A 20,239-nucleotide genomic window follows, 5' to 3' on the forward strand; every position below is an offset into this window, starting at 1 on the left:
TTCACATTGTGAGATGCTATATTTTCTTTATGTTTCTGGTGACATGGCCATATAAGGGCTTATTCTTTGCGGGATGAGATGCATTTCGTAATGACACCATTTTTGGGTGTCTACATCTTATTGAATACATTTTATTAACCCTTTTTTGCTGGATTTAAAAAAAAAAAAATCAATCCTGGCATTGAGTTTTACTTTTTTAATTTTGCGCCATGCAGCGTACAGTATAAGTAACATGTTCCCTTTATTCTGCGGGTCGGTACGGTTACGGCGATACCTCATTTATAGTATTTTTTTATGTGTTACTAGTTCTGCAGAGGAAAAACACATTTGGGGACATAAATCAATGTTTTTTGCATCGCATCTTCTAAGAGGCGTAACATTTTTATTTTTCGGTTGACAGAGTTGGTTGAGGGCTTATTTTTTGCGGGACAACCTGCGCTTTTTATTGGTACTGTTGTCGGATGCATATGACTTTTTGATCACTTTTTATAGCATATTTTGTATGGTGAGATGGCGAAAAATCATTACTTCCGGCGAGTTTTTTCCGTTTTTTTTTTCCGGCGTTCGCCGTGTACATTAAATATTATTTCAGTTTTATTGTACAGATTGTTACGGACGCGACAATACCAAATATGCATTGTTTTTATTACTTTTGAGTTCTTTTTTTATATAATTCATTTTCTATTGAGAAAAAGGGATTTTTGGGCTTTATAACTTTATTAATTTTTTTCATACACTTCATTTTATTTTTTTTACATTTTTTTTTACTTTTTCATGTGTCCATTTAGGACACTTCAATCAGCAATACTTTGCTGATATAGAATGCCATGTGAGACACAGCATGCAGGTGTCCCACATGGCATTCCGTAGCAGGATGTCAGGCTGTGTAGACGCACAGCCTGACATCAGAAGGTCCTGGCAGGATCACCAGGTATGTGGGGGCTTCGGGCAGTCTGGGGTCACTGGCCAGACCCCAGACTACCTTTTACTGCTATCGGCACCCTCCGATCTCGCCGCGGGGGGTGCCGATCTGATTTAATTGTCGGCGGATGCCTTTCGATCGCGCCGTGATGTTTCACGGCGCGATCGAAAGGGTTAAAACTTCCAGTCGGACTCAGTTCCGACTGGACGTTATGGAGGAAGGGGTTAGGTGTTAGTAACACCTAACCCCTGTCCCCCCCGCCAGAAAGGTACCTAAAGGCCGGACGTATTTCGGCAATAGTCCGGTCTTTAGGTACCAGCACATGAGGCCGTAAATTTACGTACGGCGGTCCTCATGTGGTTAAAGAAATCTGCCATTTCGGTGCCCAATACGTTGCACCCACTTCGTGTTGTCAGAGACCTGCACTCCTAAAACTATTAAGTGGGCCATCCTGAGGGGCAAAAAATTATATATGTGGGTATAAACTGCTGCTTGGGCATACAGCAGGGCTCAGAAGGGAAGGAGCACTGAGCTTTTTAGCTTGTGAGGTACAGATTTAGAGGGACTTTCTGGGTGCCATGATGTTTTTGCAGAGCCCTGGAGGTGCCAGTGAACTGGAATTCCCCAAGAAGTGACCCCATTCTGTAAGGGCAATTTTAGGGTCTCTGCAAAAGTGTCATGGCATCCAAAAAAAAAAACCCAAACCGTCTAAGTCTGTGCTACAAAAACCCAATAACCCTTCTGTGTCTGGCTGTGCCCTAATATCAATTTATACCCACATATGACATTACGTGCATTATCCGGGGTACACCAGTATCATACATGTGGCATAAAATGCAGTTTGGGCACACAGCAGGGCGCAGAAGGGAAGGAGCGCTATGTGGCTTTTGGAGCACAGAGTCAGATGTTTGGTATCTGGACGCCATGTCATGTTTGTAGAGCCTGTAAGGTACCAGAAAAGTGGATTCCCCAAAGGTGTGACCCCAGTTTGAAAACTGCACCCCTCAAAGAATTTATCAGGGGGTGTAGTGAGTATTAGTATCCCAGACGTGAATGCACAGCGGATGGCGAAGAGTGAATATATAAGCGGTGCGGAGGACATTGCAAACACCGAATTTCCTACTATGTCCCAGTAGCTCCTATAATTGGGGGAGTCACTCTGGGGGTCACTTTGGGGTCACTTCTGGTATATTTTCCCTCGTAAGCTCTAAATCTGGGGTGTCCCCTGATATTCGCTCGCACAGCTTATATATTCCCTTCCTGACGCCGCCAGTTGTATTCTAATGATTTGGCGATTTTTGCGGGTTTTTATTCTTGCATTACTAGATGCTATATTTTCTTTACTTTTCTGGTGACGCAGCCATATAAGGGCTTGTTGTTTGCGGGATGAGATGTATTTTGTAATGACACCATTTTTGGGTGCCTACAACTTACTGAATACATTTTATTAACTCTTTTTTTGCTGGATTTAAATAAAAAAAAATCAATTCCGGTATTGTTTTACCTTGTAAATTTTTCGCCATGCAGCGTACAGTATAAGTAACATATTATCTTTATTCTGTGGGTCGGTACGGTTACGGCGATACCTCATTTATATTATTTTTTTATGCGTAACTAATTCTGCAGAACAAAAACACATTTGGAGACATAAATCAATGTTTTTTGCATCGCCATCTTCTGAGAGGCGTAACATTTTTATTTTTTGGTTGACAGTGTTGGTTGGGGGCTTATTTTTTGCGGGACAATGTGTGCTTTTTATTGGTACTGTTGTGAGGTGCATTTGACTTTTTGATCACTTTTTATAGCACATTCTGTAAGGTGAGATGGCGAAAAATCACTACTTCCGGCGGGTTTTTTCCGTTTTTTTTTCCCGTCATTCACCGTGTACATTAAATATTGTTTCAGTTTTATTGTACAGATTGTTACGGACACGGCGATACCAAATATGTATTGTTTTTATTAATTTTTAGTTTTTTTTTATATAATTCATTTTCTATAGAAAAAAAGGGTTTTTGGGGCTTGATAACTTTATTAATTGTTTCAAAACACTTTTTTTCCACTTTTTTTTTTTTTTTAACTTTTTCATGTGTCCCTATGGGACACTTGCATGTGTGAAGATTGCATCACCTACTCCTCTGTTACAGAGTGAGTCACAGGCTGCAATAAGAGCCTGCACGTCTCACTCTGTAACCAGGAAGTGAAGCTCTCGGCTCGTGCGGACGGGACAGCTTATCTTCAGGAGATCCCGCACAGGATAAGAAAGGTAAGTGGGACTCAGGACTGCCAGGGGTGACTAATCAGACCCCTGGCTACATGGTAGGGATACCAGCACCCCCCGATCTCGCAGCGAGGGGTGCCGGGGATCCCTACAAGATCGGGCAACCCGTTGTTTGCCGTGACCATGTTTGATCACGGCAATCAACGGGTTAAAACCCAAAATCAGCACTCATGTCTGATGGAGGGGGATGGAGCAGGCTGTTAGGTGTCAGATACAACTAACACCTGCTCCAAGAACACCCGCACTGCGCTGCGGGGATTGTTTACATCCATGTGGTACTATTACCACATCGGTCGTGAAGCACTAGACATCCATGTGGTAATAGTACCAAATGGGTCGGGAAGGGGTTAAACCTGTACACAATGAAACTACTGTTTATATGGAGGTACACAGACAAGTTGACCATTGTGCAAATTCCATGGTCATACAGGATTAGACATCCTTTTGTCTGGTTGGACATGATCTAATTAAAACATTGGTTTTAAACTACTGCATTTCTTGCTTAGCTGTAGTATGCAGATCTAAATATAATGTTTCTTCTTAAAAACAGAAAACAAATATAAAGGTTTTATTTAGAATTAAAGCAAGAACTTTATCACAAGAGAAAAACAAAAAACCACATTGAATCTCCATGGACATAGCAGTAATCTGGAGTGCGCATTTATTCAACATCAAACATGCAAAAATAATTCAGAAGAGATTATCTGGCCCGAAAACTTCAACATCTTTCCACTACTGCTCAGCTTGGGTCCATTAACTAAACCAGTAAGAAGAGAGGTTGACAATATTTCACAACTCATTTTAACAGACTAACAAAAACAAAATAGCTCTAAAAAGTTGCAGAACATCGCAGGTTTCTAATCTTCATCAGAGGAATCTCTTTCAAATGTGTAAGCCATGAAGCAAGCATCTGGTCTCTTAGGGACAAGGGGATGTCCAGGTCTCACAATCTCAAAGCCCAAGAAGCTGAAGGTCCGAAGGAGAGCAGCTGGAATTAAAAGCAAAGACTGGATTAAACAGAGACCCCAATAGATAAAGTTGTCCATACAACCACTTCGATTGGCTGAAAATCGCTTGGCAGATTAGCTGATCTTGGATGTTCATTAAACATGCAGAGATGGGGGGTGGGGTTTATTGCTGTGGCAGGTTCATTTGTACACTCAGCTCAGATGGCCAATAAAGTGAATAATTGGATGGTGAATAAAGTACTGCCTGCAAGTTTAAGACACTGTTTAGCATCAACTTTCCATGAGGTAGAATAGTCACAACTAGTGCTCTTGGCAACTAAAATTTAAGGGACCCAGATGTTTCCTACTTCTAACCCACGCATAGGATAGATCAGTATTGTCCTGGAGTGTGGGCACAGACGCCTGGGATCCCACATTGCTCATATTTAAGTAATACTTTCAAGGACTTCTTACTCTTATCTGGAGTTAGGATTGATTGTACACCAGAGCAGTTTGACATCCATTTCACATTGGTTTATAAAGTTTCAATTTTGTTTCTAATGTCCTACTCTAGAGAAAGCCACAGCAACAGTCATCTGCTTTGTGCAGCCAACTAGTAATCTGCACACAAACTCATGGTCTTTCAGAATATTCACCTCTATCATCTCTGTTCTTGTGAAAACAGATGAAGACATGATCGACTTGGAGCTGCTCCTCTGCAAATTCCAACAGAACAGCAAAGCTGGAAGGAAAGACAACGTTTCAATATGTTACTAATGTAGATTGAGATAAATATATAATTTAGCTAAATATTAGATCTTATAACTGCTTTCCATATTCCCGTTAAAGGAGCAATTCCAACCCACATACCTCATTAGCCAGGGTAGAACATCATCCAGCTTTTTGAGTGGCTTGGAGTATGGCTGATTTGGAAGCCAGCAGAAGTGCACTTACCAGCCTTCACTCTGTATATAAATTGGACTGTCATCAAATGCCAAGTGACATTGCTGCTGTGCCCCTGAACCATTTGGCATGTTGTAAAACCCCAAAAGTTTATATGTAAATTCGGTCCTGTTCACAAAGTGTGGTAATGTATTTAATGAGAGACACCACCCACTTGAGATTTACCTACAACCACCAAGAAGCTATGTCCATTGAACTGTGCCAGATTTTAACGTGTCAGATTTTTCAGGTACACAGCAACAATCAGATGAAGTCTTTAACTTAGCATTTGTGATAGGTCCTCTTTCAATATACTCAGTGAAGTTTATCTTTTATAGCCACTGGCTTGTTACTGGGCCATTAAAAGGCTGCAGATCCTGCACTTCAGGGCAGATCCTAGGAGGAGAGGAAGTGGCTGGGTCTGCCCTGACACCGAGAGCCTTGCGATATGGTACGGTGTGTTTTTGGTTGATTCGTGTAGCTGGTAAGCCACAAGTACAGTTAATCCGTTTAGTCAGCACTAAGACTAGCAGGGTTTTGTTTGAATTTATTTTGCCTGAAGTTAAGGCTGTATTTATTTTGCTCATTTTTGTGCCAGACAAAGGTTTATTTTTTTTTTTTTTTATTTGGCTGTTTTCTTAAATAAGCCATTTTGCTGCAAGATTAGTGTCCTTGTGTCTGACTAGTTGGGTCTGCACCACTGCTTCTGAGCTACCTTCCACACACTGACCATTTAGCAAATGAAAACAGCCATTTACATTTAAAGGTCTGATATTTAAAAAGGACCTGTCACCAAGTAACTTTATTCTTACTGTTCCCCTGAACAAATCTTGAACCCACCCATTCAAAATATAGGGCCCCTGACAGGTTGTATGTAAACTAGCTCTGATTCTCCAAGTGGATGGCAAACTACTGATTTCCTAAAACAATAGGCGCTAACACCTTCCAGAGCCATACCTTTTAAATGGGTAAACAGATTTTAAAGAAGAAAACAACCAAATTGAACAGGGGCACAGAAGCAAAGGATGTATAGTACTTAGTATTTTGAGAACAGGTCCTGCTTAACAGCAATTCAGCTTTGTTTCATAAACTTACCTATCCTTGCTCCCATCAGGGAGTGTGCCGGTAGGGATTTCTACATATAGGTTATTACTGTTTAACACGGCTCTCCAATCCACTTGCTTGCCATCTGTCAGCCTGGATTGGACATTAAGTATTCTGGTCCTGTTATTGGATGTAAGGTCTTCTGTAATAATCAGCCTATTATCCTAAATGACGTAAAAAGTAAAAATACTTAAACAGAAGAATTACATAGTAGGCATGTTTGGCGTTTACTACCTTTTAGTGTTTTCTATGCATTTCTAGAGTTCTGCATAAAAAAAAAAAAAAAAAAAAAGAAAAAAGAAAAGAAAAACATACACACACCTATCCTTACTTTCCTTGACATAGCAATTCATAAAAGAACGTGTAGTGCTGTTTTTAGCAAAGTAGATTTAATACTTACAGAATAAAATAAGTTAGCTGAAAGATTGTGATCCCTTTGACTATTCCCTCGCCCACCTGGGATCTTCAGGGGTGGGTGAGGGACATCAGGAACACCACCGAGGCCCGGGACCCAGGTTACTACAGCAATTGAAAGAAACCCTGGAACTAAAAAAAAAATAAAAAAAAAAAAAAAAAAAAAAAATTGTTAAAAGGCAACTGTACAACACGTTTTCAAAGGAGAGAATTATACATCAGTATTGGCATTTGCCAAAACACTTTCCAATACTAAATCTCCAAAGAGGGAAGGTTTGTCTTCTAGCAGGAGTTCCAGTGTGCAATAACAGCATTTAACTCCATTTGCTTAGTTTTACTGCAGAGTGTTTATTTAAATAGAGGAAGTAGGTCATTTTCTTTCCACTGATGCATCAGAGCTAAGAGTCCATGGGTCTGTGAAAAACAGATGACATCCATGTGTCATCATTTCAGAGGCATTCAAAAATATAGAAAATGAAAAATTTTTTATCTGCTTTTCAGAAATGTGAAGATCAAGCACAGAGCAAACCCATCTGCAAATGGAAGAGTGGGGCCCTGTCCACAGAGCACAGACTGACTGCAAATAACGCTGAACAGTCTTTGTGCAAGTTCCCTTTATTAATGTAGCCAATTTGTATTTTAAAATCTGGTGACAGACCTACGTGAGTTGGTAGGTCAAGAAAGCTTCGCAGAAGGCTGACAGCCAGTCAGACAAAAGCAGCAGAGATCCTTTAATTTGCAAAAGAAAGAAAGAAAAAAAAAAAAAAAAAAAAAAAAACTTTACTCTAGTCCTTAGCATCTATTAATGGGTGCAGCCTTATTGATTCCAGTGCAGTTGGAATTTTCTCTCTAGCCCCCACATTTTCTCAACATTAAGTGCTGTTCTGTATGGTGCCTGATGTGCCATTTAAGCTCTGTATTATCAGAAGGGCAGTGTAAGGCAGGGGGTGTGAATCAGAGTTCCACTCATAGGCAGCCACTGTCAGAGCTCTAAGTCACACCCCTTGTCTGCTCCGATCTGACACCACCCTCCTGACAGTACAGAGACCAAATAGCATATCAGGCACCAAAAACCACAGCATTGATTGTTCTTTAATAGTGTGGCGCTAGAGAATAAAATTCCATTTGTGCCAGACTCAGTGGAGCAGCAGCTATTAAGGTAAAGAACTGGACTTGAGGTGGTAAAAGGAAAATGTCCCACCTTAGAGGAACTTTCATCAGATTGGGCACAGGCAGTTCTATATACTACTGGAAAGCTGACAGTGCACTGAATTCAGGAACGTCCTTCTGCCATGCAGCGCCTATCGTGCTGTACTGTGGAGCTGGTAGGAACGCCCCATCCCTCTGCTCACACAGCTCGTCCATAGACGAGTATTATCAGGAGGGGAGGGGGGAGTTCCTCCCCGCTCCACAGTACAGCGCGATAGGCGCTGCTGGGCAGAAGAGCATCCCTGGATAACTGCCAGAAACGCCCTTCTGACTATAAAGCGCTACGGTGTCAGGACCGATAGCGCTTTACCCAGGGCACAGATCGGGAAAGCCGATAGTGCGCTGAATTCAGCGCACTGTCAGCTTTCCAGCAGTATATAGAACTGCCTGTGCCCAATCTGATGAAAGGTCCTCTTTAAAGAGGACCCTTCACCACCTCCACTAATTCAAGCTCTTAGCATGCGTTAAAGGGGCTCCATCATTAGATTTTGGCCATTTGAGATAATCATATGCTTGAATAGCCTTTAAAAAGGCTATTAAGGTGCTGCTAACCATTAACCCCCTCCCTCCAACCCCCCCCCCCCCCCCCATTTTTATGATAGACCGGTAAAATGGATATGCTAATAAGCTCCTCCATGCACCGCCCTGCGTCATACTTTGCCAACACCCACCTCTGTTTGTGCTTCAGCCTCCTCCCTGCGAGTAACTGCCCCCAGCGTCTATTCTCAGCAGTAGGGAATTGAAATCTTGGGGATGCGCCGTGTCAGTTGGTGTAGGTATACAGAATCAAGCCCCCCCCCCCCCCCCCTTTCCCAATTATAGCGGTGGTGAGGGGGGGCAGGAGCAGAAGCTTCCCCAAACTGGAGTGGAGATCACAGCAGAACATGAAGTTGCTGAGCTGTTAGTGTTGTGGGAGGAGTGGAGAAGACAAACACGCAACTTCCCATTTAAACCTATGACACTGCCATAGGAATGCTGACAGAGCTCACTGTGTACTATAGGGGGTATTGCTACTGCGCATACCCGAGATTTCAATTCCCTACTGCTGAGAATACAGACACTGGAGGTGGTTACTCACAGGGAGGAGGATGACCTAGATCACAAGCAACAGAAGTGGGTGTGAGCAATGTATGACGCAGGGGGTGCACGGAGGGGCTCATTAGCATATCCGTTTAACCAGTATATCATAAAAACATGGGGGTGTCTTGGAAAAAACGATTAGCAGCACCTGAATAGCCTTTTTAAAGGCTATTCAGGCATAGGATTATCTCAAAAGGCCAATATCTAATGATAGAGCCCCTTTAATAGTTCCAGCTCCATCATTTCTAGTATAGTTTGAATTTTCTCTGTAACCATGGTTCCCGAACAAGTGCAATTCGTTTTAATGCCCGATGAGCCATGAGGAATTAATTTTTATGAGGTATATTGTACTTTGAATCCACCCCATTCCTGCCAGTCTATTGTATAATACAGCAGAAACATGACAGTTGCTGAGCTCCTTAACAGCTGCCATATTTAAATACTCACAGATGACAGGAAAGTGGTAATAAGGAGATATTATATAGCCCTGAGACAATAGTTAGGGTACCACATCTATACTTCCTAAAAACCATGTACAATGATCCAAGTTTGATATTCGGCAGTAGCCATTAGGCTAAAAATACACCATGTACTTGGATATAGTTATAACTGCACTCAGTTCTGTGGCCACAGGGGCTTTACCGTATAAGTGACAATGATTGTAATGCCAGGCCATTTCTCATTACTAAGGGTGGGAATTTACCTGGATGTAGTTACAACCGTACAAGGTACATAGGGAAGGGCAATTGCTCCTTGTTGAGCACATCCACAGCCTGAGAAAAATGCAAGATGCGCTGTAGTCCGTGAGATTATTAACATGCTATCCTGCAAGACCCTGAAGAGATTTCAATTTCTGATTTAACCTTTAATATACAGCAACTCGGTTTAGCCACTACACATATCTGTCTGCTTTCTGCTCCAGTGTATTAGCCGCTAGGTACTGATCAAGGGGGTGCTGACCTAATATTGATCACCTATCCTTAGGAGCTATTAGCACTTGCACATCTGAAACAGTAAGGGCTCGTTCACATCGGGCAAGAGGGGGCAGATTTTGGCGCTGAATCCTCCTCAAAATCCACCCCCTCACAATAGAGGTCTATGTACACCGCTAGTGTTCTTTTTTTTTTCTGCTAGTGGTTTGTTCCCGCTAGTGGGAAAAAGCAGCGAGCTGCCCTTTCTTCAGGCGGATTCCGCGGCTAATTGAGCCACGGCAGCACCCTCTGGTCTAGGCCGCATCAAAATCAAGACCAAAATATGCCATCCCATACCTTGTGTGAAAGGGGCCTAAAGTGTACACCTCTCCACTGTGCACATGTAATAAAACAAGGTGTACTCTGCTTAAACTGCACACAACACATTTACCATGAGCTGGCAGAGCCTGATCAAAACATACTGCTGGCTTAAAGGCCCCAAACCTGATGCCAAACTCTTTAAAGTAAACTGTCTCTGCAGCCATGTTTAACTATGGTGAAAGGCCCCACGCAGAAAGCTTTTTTGTGGCAGATTTTTCTGCATTTTTTGAGCCAAATAATAAATAATTGTAGTTGCTTCCTATATAGTTGTCCAGGGACTTCCCTTGCGGTACCCTGTGGATTCTTCATTCTTGACCAGGTCTGGTTCCAACACCCGTGTCATGTGATATGGATCAAACCCAGGGCATAAGCGTTTTCATTGGCCCCCATTCAAATCAATCCTTTATCTGCATGGTAAGCTACTAGCAGGCATGCTACCTTTGATTCAGCTGCCTGAAGATTAACAGTTTGGGATACTTCATTTAGACCGTTGTAAGCCTGCAGTCTACTGACAGGCTCGCAGTAAGCCGGGAAACTGCAAGCAGCACTACTCAGGAACTGCTAGCTGAGCAATACAATACACATAGGTATGCCAAAAGAAAACGTACACAATCTGTCTTCAGAGACATGACTACACAAATCTGGCCCCAATACAATCTCAACACTAACAGCTTTACAACCTATAAGACAAGAGGAAGGCAAGATATAATAGCTACACCTATACAGAAGAGCAAGAACACAAGCTACTCCGAAATGCTCCATCAACAGCCCAAGCAAATATACAGTTCCACAAAAGGATTGTGTTTGGCATCATATAAGGTTTTAGCTCCTCCCTATGCACCATCCCTTACCCTGCAGCTCACGTCATTTCACCAGATGTAGCAAGCAGATGCCCAAAGGGGATCTCGAAGGCTCCGAAAAGCAGCAGCCATTTGCAAGTCACTATGCATATGCAAAAAAATTCTCTTCCATTTTGTATATCAGGTGAGCCAAGCCATGTGGTTGAACAATGAGGCTATGACAGCTGTGCTGCCGTAAGGGATTACAGACATGGCTCAGATTGAGGGTTAATCAGGTACTCAGGGGAATAGTTATTGCTACTAACCACTTTGCTTACATTAACCAGCAGGCTGCGGCGTAGCATTTACAAGTCATGGCCACAAGGAGAAGTTCTTGCAAATGTGCACAATCATTGCAGGCCTCAAAGCCTTAAACCATTGGACTATATTAAAACGCCAGCTATTAAAAAAACCTGGAATGGCTTGTAAGACAGTTAAGGAAATACAGCCTTTGATCTATTTTAGGAAGACGTAGTCAAGGTTTGCCACCAAACTGATAAGCTATTCATTTACCAAGAAGGTTCTAGAAGCTCCATAATGAAGAGCCAATAAAACTGGCAGCCACCATGGCAAGCTGTATATAGTCTTAGTCACACTCACCATGGCAATGCAGCACACAACCCACATAATATGTAGGGAGGTACTAAAGGGAAAACCCCACATTGCCCTTCTCTAAGCAGAGGTAATGGCTGGGGTAAAGCACAGAACATTTAAAGGGCCAGTCAGACACGATACCGCCACCTAGGCCTTTATAGTCGGGTGCATTACATGGCTGACGTAAGCGCACATGCAGCGAGTGGTGTAATGTGTCATAGGAGGGGACAGTCCGAACTTCCTGCTTCACATGTTTACCTTCGGCCCCGCCATTCTAGGGTCTAGCACACACACACGTGTAGATCCCGCGCCATCCACATGACAGCTCACGAGCCCTAACGTCTATACTATGACACAAGGAAAGAAGAGCCTCCTACCTTTCACTACTATTACTGGGAATACTCAGGAGAGGCATGGTGCTGCTTCTTTTATTTCCTTCTTTTTCTCTGGCAAAGCAATGGCTATTGAGTATCCGCTGGAGGGAGGATTTCACCATCCGGCCTCTCTGGTCACAGAACCAGAAATTCCCCGGCCTTCTGCCTCGTCAGCCGGACTTTCTCAAAATGGCGAACAGACGTCTAAAATAACACCTTTTAGTATTCGGTTGTAGCCCCGCCCACACCCTGTCAGCAGCTCTAGCCAATGCCCACGCTCGTCCACCACAACGCCTCGGGTCGCGCGCTCCAAGACTCTCTCGCTGATTGGTGGACGGCCGTGCTGGGAAGAACTGCGGGAGAAGAAGTCACATGACTCATCTCCGCCCCACTCTATGGCCTGGCAACAGCGCGTACACAGGATAATAGGCTAGTGACGTAATAGAGAAGACGGGACCGCGCACTAAAGCGGAATTACAACTAGCGACATAATTTGGGAAGTCCGGGAAAACTCGCCTTACAAAACTGGTAGAAACACCCGCTGACAGGGTCAGAGCAAAAAGTAAGTGTATGAGGGTGTCAGTAACACTCCTACATAGACGTTGTACCTGAGTAAGGCAATATATGACGGGACTGTTGCTATGGCATCTCAGTCACGTGGTAAGATGACGTTTGCGGAAAAGTCGCTGTGAAGGTCGTGTCTAGCAAGGAGCGGTGACTAATACCGTAGGAGAGATGACGCAACAGTCACATGGGTGGACACGTGACTGTTGCTCAATTTCCTGACTGTTCAGTATGAAGTAAGTAGAGCTGATGATTGCCTTCATCCATGAACAGCACGTCCACAGGTTCATTCAGGTGCAGCAGTCCAGGCTGAGCTGCAATACTACACAAAGCCTGTGTACACGTGTGGCACTGTGTTGGCAAGAAAGGAGCCATGTGTTTCAATGGACAACCACTTTAACCCCTTATTCTCCACACACATTTTTGGTTTTTCAATTTTTCTTTAGTGTTTTTTTTTTTTTGTTTTTTTTTAACCCCTTCCCGCCGATGGCACTTTTTGACTTCCTGACCAAGCTCGATTTTTCAAAACTGACGTGTCACTTTATGTGGCAATAACTTTGGAATGCTTTAACTTACTGAAGTGATTTTGAGATTGTTTTTTTCGTAACACATTGTAAATTTTGGTTGCTATGTTTTGTGTTTAATTATGAAAAAGTGGAAACTTTGAAAAATATGCATTTTATAAAGTTTGAAATGATGTGCATTACATACAGATAGTCAGACCGCCAAAATTATATCATAAATCTCATGTCCCAGATCTCTGCTTTATGTCGGCATCAAACTTTAGTCATACTTTTATTTATTACGGACATTATAAGGTTTACAAGTGAAACAACAATATTCAAAATGTTCAAGAAATTTCCAAAACCCATTTTTAAGGGACTAATCCAGTTATGAAGGAGTTTTGAAAGACCCTTGTATCAAAATCCCCCATAAATCACCCCATTTTCAAAACTGCACCCCTTAAATAAGCCAAAACAACATATACCTAGTATTTTAACCCTATAAGTGCTTAACAGGAATTAAGACAAAATGGTGGTGAAATTTTCAAATTTAATTTTATTTTACTAATATTTTCGTTTAGCCCTAGAATTTGCACATTCACAAGGGGTTAAAGGAGAAAACACATCCCACAATTTGTTATGCAAGTTCCCAGGACTACCATAGTACCCCACTTGTGGGTGTAAACTAATATATGGACGCACCGCGAGACGCAGGAGGGAAGGCGCGCCAAAGAGCTTTTAGAGGGCAGATCTGGCTGTGATCAGTTTCAGGAACCCTGTCACATTTACAAAGCCCTTGAGGAGTCAAAACAGTGGAAACCTCTAGAAAGTGACCCCATTTTGAAAACCGCACCCCTCAAAGAATTTATCAAGTGATGTAGTGAGCATTAGTATCCTAGAAGTGAATATGTAAGCTGTGCGGACTAAATTGGGCACACCAAATCCCATTCTATTTTCCCACTAGCTCCTATGACACGGACTGGGAAGAGGAGCATTCTGGGGGATCAGCGCTGGTGTCTTCTCTCTCATAAGCTCTAAATATGGGGTGTCCCCTGAAAACGCTTGTACAGATTATACATTTCCTTCTAGTCGCAGCCACTTATGTCCTAATGATTTGGCGACTTTTGGGGTTTTTGTCTTCTTATTGCAATGTGGCTATATGAGGGCTTGGTGTTTGCGGTATTAGATGTGCTTTTCAATGCCACCATTTTGGGGTGCCTGTAACTTATTGACTACATTTTATTAACGCTTTCTGGGTGGGGTGTAAAAGGAAACATCAATTCTTGCATTGCTTTTTAGCATTTATTTTTTTCTCCGCGCAGCGTACAGCATAAGTAACATGTTACCTTTATTCTGCGGGTCGGTACGGTTACGGCGATACCTCATTTATATGATTTTTTAATGCGTTGCTATTTGTGCAGAATAAAATTCAATTTAGGGGAAAAAAAATCAATTATTTTTGCATTGCCATCTTCTGAAAGGCGTAACATTTTTATTTTTTGGTAGACAGAGATGGTTGAGGGCTTATTTTTTGCGGGATGAGCTCTGCTTTTTACTGGTACCATTTTGGTTTTCATCTGACCATTTGATTACTTTTTATTGAACATTTTGTAAGGCAGAGGTGGTGAATAATCATTATTTTGTGCGGTTTTCTACGTTTTTTATGATGTTTGCCGTTCGGGTTAAATGTTTTAATTTTATTGTTCAGGTTATTACGGACGCGGTGATACCAAATATGTAATGTTTTTTCTATTTTTCTTTAATTTAAATAATAAAACATTGTATATGGAAAAATGGGATTTTCGGGGCTTTATTTATTTTAAACTTATTTAAACTTTTTTATTTTTATGTTTTTATTAAAAAAAATTTCTGTCCCCATGGGAGATTGAAACAGTGATCTTCTGATCTCTGCTTAACCACATGTACGCTGCAATACACGTGTATTGCAGTGTAGAGGAAGTTCTCAGCCCCATGCACACGCATGGGGCTGACAGCTTCCATTTTGGCAGGATCAACCAGTGTACGTGGAGGGGGAAGTGATCAGACCCCGGGCTGCCCACTACCAACATCGGCACCCCCCGGTCGCGGGGGGTGCCGATCGGCACTATTATATACCGAAACCCAGTTCCGATAGCGGGTGTTACAGGGCATTGTCAGCCGTAACATACGGCTGACACTCGCAGGGCATGGTGCGCACACAGGAAGTCCTTCCCGGCAGTGCCGTACTATTACAGCGGATGTCGGGAAGGGGTTAAGCATATGATCTGTTGAGATGCTGGAAAATAATTCAAAATGCCACTTTCTTATGGGTTTTGTTTTTTATAGTGTTCACTGTGTGGCAAAAATGTTATATATGTATAATGTAATATATATATATACATACATATATATATATTATATATCCTATTAATATTATAAATGTGAAAGTTTGTGGGTTTGTGTGTTTGGATGTTTGTTCCTCAATCACGCAAAACCCGCTCGACCGATTTGGCTGAAAGTTTCCGTAGGCTACTTTTCGTCACAATAGCACACATAAGTTTGTGCCAGGACCCCCACAAAACCCAAACTCACACCACCATCTCTGCAATCTCACACACTTTGGACCATAGCAAGCCCCAAAATTCATAATGCCCTCTACAGCCTAGCCCCTAACACCACACAATCACATATACATATACTTTACCACTTTGCCCCTCACCTTAACGATACTCCAGGAGGCTCTCTTTAACGCTCCGGAGCAGCCATGTTTGCCAACCCCCACCGCTCTGACAATCCGCGACACCGCCCACCCATGTGAATACCCCTAGGCGGTCTAATAAATGCAAAAACAAAAAAAAAGGAAAAAAAATAAAATAAAAAGTATTACAAATTCAAATCTCCCCCCCTTGCCCTAGAACACATATAAAAGTAGCAAGTACCTGATCCATGTCCATCGCAGCACCTCCAACATGGCCTGCAGGGCAGAGCTAGGCAGACTCCCCCTATGGCTCACCATGCAGAAGAGGGCGCTAACATTCTGGACTCACATACAGGACAGCAGTCCTGGCTCTTACTACCACCAAGCCTGGCTGAGCCACAGAGCCCAGAGAAAAACTGATATCCCCTAACCAAGCATCAGCCATCTGCCAAGCCAAAACCCCCAACATGCCCTGAACAAGGCTCAAATAAAAGGAGTCATTGAGAGAGACAAAGAGCGGTACATAGAGGAATGGAGAAGCGCAATAAATAACTCCAAGAAACTCACTGTATACCAGTCGCTGCAAAGGGACTACACCATGGCCACCTACCTGGAGAGAATATGCCACCTCAAACACAGACAGACCCTGAGCCGGTACAGACTGAGCGCCCACAACCTGGAGATGGAGACGGGGCGACACAGGCAGACGTACAAGCCACGGGAGAATAGACTGTGCCAGCACTGTGACCAGGGGGCCCTAGAAGACGAGACCCACTTCCTGCTACACTGCACCAAATACTCAGCTGTGAGGGCTGTCTACTACCAAAGACTCTCTGCCCACATCCCAGACTTCATATCTGCGGACGAGAAGAGGAAACTCTATATCCTACTGGGAGAAGAAGAGGTCACTGTGGAGATCGCTGCCGAATACGTGTCCAGCTGTCACCAAACAAGAGGAAGATGAGACTCCACGGACTGTTATACCCCAAACCACCTGCCGCACCCCACCCCACCTCCCCAAATAGCGGTCACCAACTAAGAGGAAGATGAGACTCTACGGACTGTTATACCCCAAACCTCCTGCCCCACCCCACCTCCCCATATAGCGGCCACCAACTAAGAGTAAGTTGAAACTCCATGGACTATTATACCCCAAATCAGCCACACACACCCCCACCCCCTTACCACATACTCTCCCCCTCGACTCCAACTCCCCCCCCCCCCCACTTTACTAGCTTTGGCAATGCCAAATATCCATTCAGACGTGCCAATAAAGCCTATTTGATTTATAAAAGTAGTTAAATACTGTGAAACACATACATGTTAGGTATCCCTGTGTCCGAAATCATCCGCTCTACAAAGCTATACAAATATTTTGCTTAACGCCGTAGCGGCAAACTTACTGAAAAGTCCAAAACCGCTGTTTTTTCACTATTTTCATTATCATACAAATATCAATCAAAAGTGATCAAACCAATAGCATTTCCCAAAAATGCAACAACTAAAAACTACACCCGGCCCCGCAAAAAAAAGACATCCGCCGACACAGACAAATAAAAAAGTGACTGCTGTCACAATATGGCAACTTTTAAAAACAAAAAAAGGTCAACACACTACTGGCAGAAAATAACAAATCATACAATGTCGTATATCGAGGTATATTAACTTCAAATACCTCTGTCCCAAAGACACTATGTACAGTTTCTCAGAACACCGTATAACAGCTGAAATACAAATTACATTCAACATAAACGTCTCACGTATGCTCTGGATTACAGCAAAAACAAGATACAAAGCTACATTTCATATCTCATACCTTATACACAGTACGAAAACCTTACCCGCGCCTGTATTTACCCACTTCTACAATCACCGCAGACGAAGTCGCGGGTACCAGCTAGTATATATAGTATACCAGCTAGTATATATTCTGTGGGTTGCTACGGACATACATTTACATAGTTTTTGCTGTGTTTTAAAATTCAAAACTTTGAAAAAAAGATTTTTTTGAGTCGCCATATTCTGACACCCTGAGGCCAAGGCCCCACATTGTAGAAACACAGCTTTTTTGTTGTAGATTTTGCTGCACTTTTTTTTTTTTTTTTTTTTTTTTTTTTTGAGCCAATGACAAGAGTGGATTGAGCAGATGGTAGAAGTATAAGGCTAGGTTCACACAGAATTTTTTGGTCAGGAAGGAGGCCTGGCAGGATCGTGGAGAGGTAAGTAACAGTGTTTTTTATGTTCCCTTACCTCTCCCGGTCCACTGATCATTATACTCGGGGGGGGCCTGCAAAGACCCCCGAGTATAATGATAGTGTTTGTGGGGCCCGCGGCGTCACTTGCCGATCCCGGCCCTGCCGTAACGGCCTATTAAAAAAACAAACAAAACGCAGCGGTAGCGGCTGTCACCAGGCCCCCTAATGGCCGGGGCCTGTGGCAGCCGCCTCCGCTGTCTCTACGGTAGTTACGCCACTGTACTCGAGTATAAGCCGATTTTTTCAGCACAGTTTTTGTGCTGAAAACGCCTCCCTCGACTTATACTCGAGTCAAGGGGGGGGGGGGGTCCTATGACCAGCTGCATTAGTAATATATAGCATCTCCCATAAAATAGTGAAAAAAAAGAAGCTTTAAAAAAATATAAAATAAATAATACTTCTAAATCACTCCTTTCCGTAGAATACATATAAAAGTAGGAAATGACTGTGAAACACATACACATTAGGTATCCCTGTGTCTGAAAGTGCCCGGTCTACTGAATATAGGGTATCTGCAGTGCTCCTGCTCCATCGGGAAGGGGTTAATAGGAGCACCACAGATACCCTATATTCAGCCAGGCTGAATTCCAAGTGGGGAAAAAAAAAAAAAACAGTCCTCAAGCTCAGGGAAGGGGCAGACAGACAACCAAAACACCCCAGCACCCAGCAACTACTGCACCCAAAAACTCTGACCATTTTAATTTTTGAAACTTTCCAGGAGCTGCTGCATTTCCCTCCCCTAGGCTTATACTCGAGTCAATAAGTTTTCCCAGTTTTTTGTGGTAAAATTAGGGGTCTCTGCATATATTCCTGTCGGCTTATACTCGAGTATATACGGTATACGGAAAATGCCAGCATTTCTGCAGGTACAATTGATATATGAGAAGATAAGATAATCCTTTAATAGTATGCTGAAGTTTTTTGAAAACGCATTTTTTTTTTTCGCTGCAGATTTTTTTCTTTCCCGGAGTGTTTGTTGGCTGCGGCTCGCTATGTGGGGCCTTAACCTTTAAGCAGTTTTCAGAAGTTGTAAGGTATGAGTTTGGACCTGAAATCAACTAACTCCCTTATGATCTGTTCACATATGCTTTTGTATTCCGTTCGGGGGAGTCCGCATGAAGACCTCCCCAAACGGAATACAAACACATTTGCAAACGCTGTGCTGTAAAAGCACACCCCATGAGAGAATACAAAAGGAGATGTGAACAGAGAATCCTCAGGGAATTCCAAGAGGAAAGTTAAAGGGAGTCAGCAGTAAATTTGCTTAAGTGATTTGGCGGCATGTATTAGCATGCCTGGGCTTTGGTCTCTGCCCCAGATTCCCAGGCAAAGCACTTTATCCGAAATTTTATGATAATATGTCAGGGTGTTTAAAAAAGATGCATCGTGCAGTTCTCCAGTGAGGCTTGGTGAGTACACTCTGGCTAGACATCTGGCTCATGTGTAGTAAAGCTCTGTAGAAGTAAGATGACTATTGCTGTAACTGAAGTATATTAGGAGATTGTATAAATATTTTTCCAGGGTATCCCTTATGACAGCACCACAGGAGATTGACTTCTGTAGGGAGGTTAAAGGGGCTCTATCATTGGGAAAAGTCATTTTTAACTACCGTATTTTACGGACTATAAGGCGCACTGGACTATAAGGCGCATTGCCCATGAGCGCCTTATAGTCCGTCTCGGTTCATATATAAGGCGCACCGGACTATAAGCCGCAGTCCGGTGCGCATTATATGTTATTGAAAGCGGCGGCAGGCAGACTTTGCCAGCGGCCGTTTAACCCCCCGCGTGCCAGCCGCTTCTATTGGAAGCGCTCGGCAGGCGAGAAGGGGCTCTATCAGCAAAATCATGCTGATAGAGCCCAACCGTAAAAGTTAGATTAAACTACCCCCCCGTTTTAAAATAAAAGCCTGAAACAGAATGTGAAACTTACCGAGCGGTGCAGGGTGGGCGGGCATTCAGGCCTCCTCTTCCTCCGATGTTCCGTCCTCCTCCTCCGGCGCTCGCTAACTGATGATGGCCTGGGCGCATGCGCAGTAGCCGTAGTAGAAGCATTATGATATTGCGCATGCGCCCAGGCCATTATCAGTTCGCGAGCGCCAGAGGAAGTGGTCAGGACATCGGAGGAAGAGGAGGCCTGAATGCCCGCCCGCCCGCCCTGCACCGCTCGGTAAGTTTCACGTTCTGTTTCAGGCCGGCGTGACAGCAGGGCTGCCGGACACTTCCTATTCATTTCTATGGGAGCC

At 43.2% G+C, this 20,239-nt stretch overlaps 2 protein-coding genes across 3 annotated transcripts in view; one reads left to right on the forward strand and one right to left on the reverse strand.

Moving 5' to 3' along the window:
• Positions 1-20,239, forward strand: part of JSRP1 (junctional sarcoplasmic reticulum protein 1) — a 194,869-nt gene that overhangs the window by 95,782 nt on the left and 78,848 nt on the right. The window contains exon 1 of one of the 2 annotated variants that reach the window (XM_075282334.1): positions 12,401-12,557. The exons of the other annotated variant lie outside the window; for it this stretch is intronic. The gene's annotated coding sequence lies outside the window, so the exon portion shown is untranslated. Of the gene's footprint in view, positions 1-12,400; positions 12,558-20,239 lie in introns of those variants that run through there. 2 annotated transcript variants of the gene reach the window in all.
• On the reverse strand, positions 3,845-12,210 carry OAZ1 (ornithine decarboxylase antizyme 1). Its single transcript, XM_075282383.1, is given in 6 exon segments — positions 3,845-4,188; positions 4,804-4,889; positions 6,185-6,357; positions 6,594-6,680; positions 6,682-6,739; positions 11,999-12,210. Coding segments are annotated over 6 exon segments (654 nt in total). The 5' UTR covers positions 12,118-12,210; the 3' UTR covers positions 3,845-4,057.

Source organism: Leptodactylus fuscus, chromosome 1, assembly GCF_031893055.1.
Source record: "Leptodactylus fuscus isolate aLepFus1 chromosome 1, aLepFus1.hap2, whole genome shotgun sequence".
Classification (NCBI taxonomy): domain Eukaryota; kingdom Metazoa; phylum Chordata; class Amphibia; order Anura; family Leptodactylidae; genus Leptodactylus; species Leptodactylus fuscus.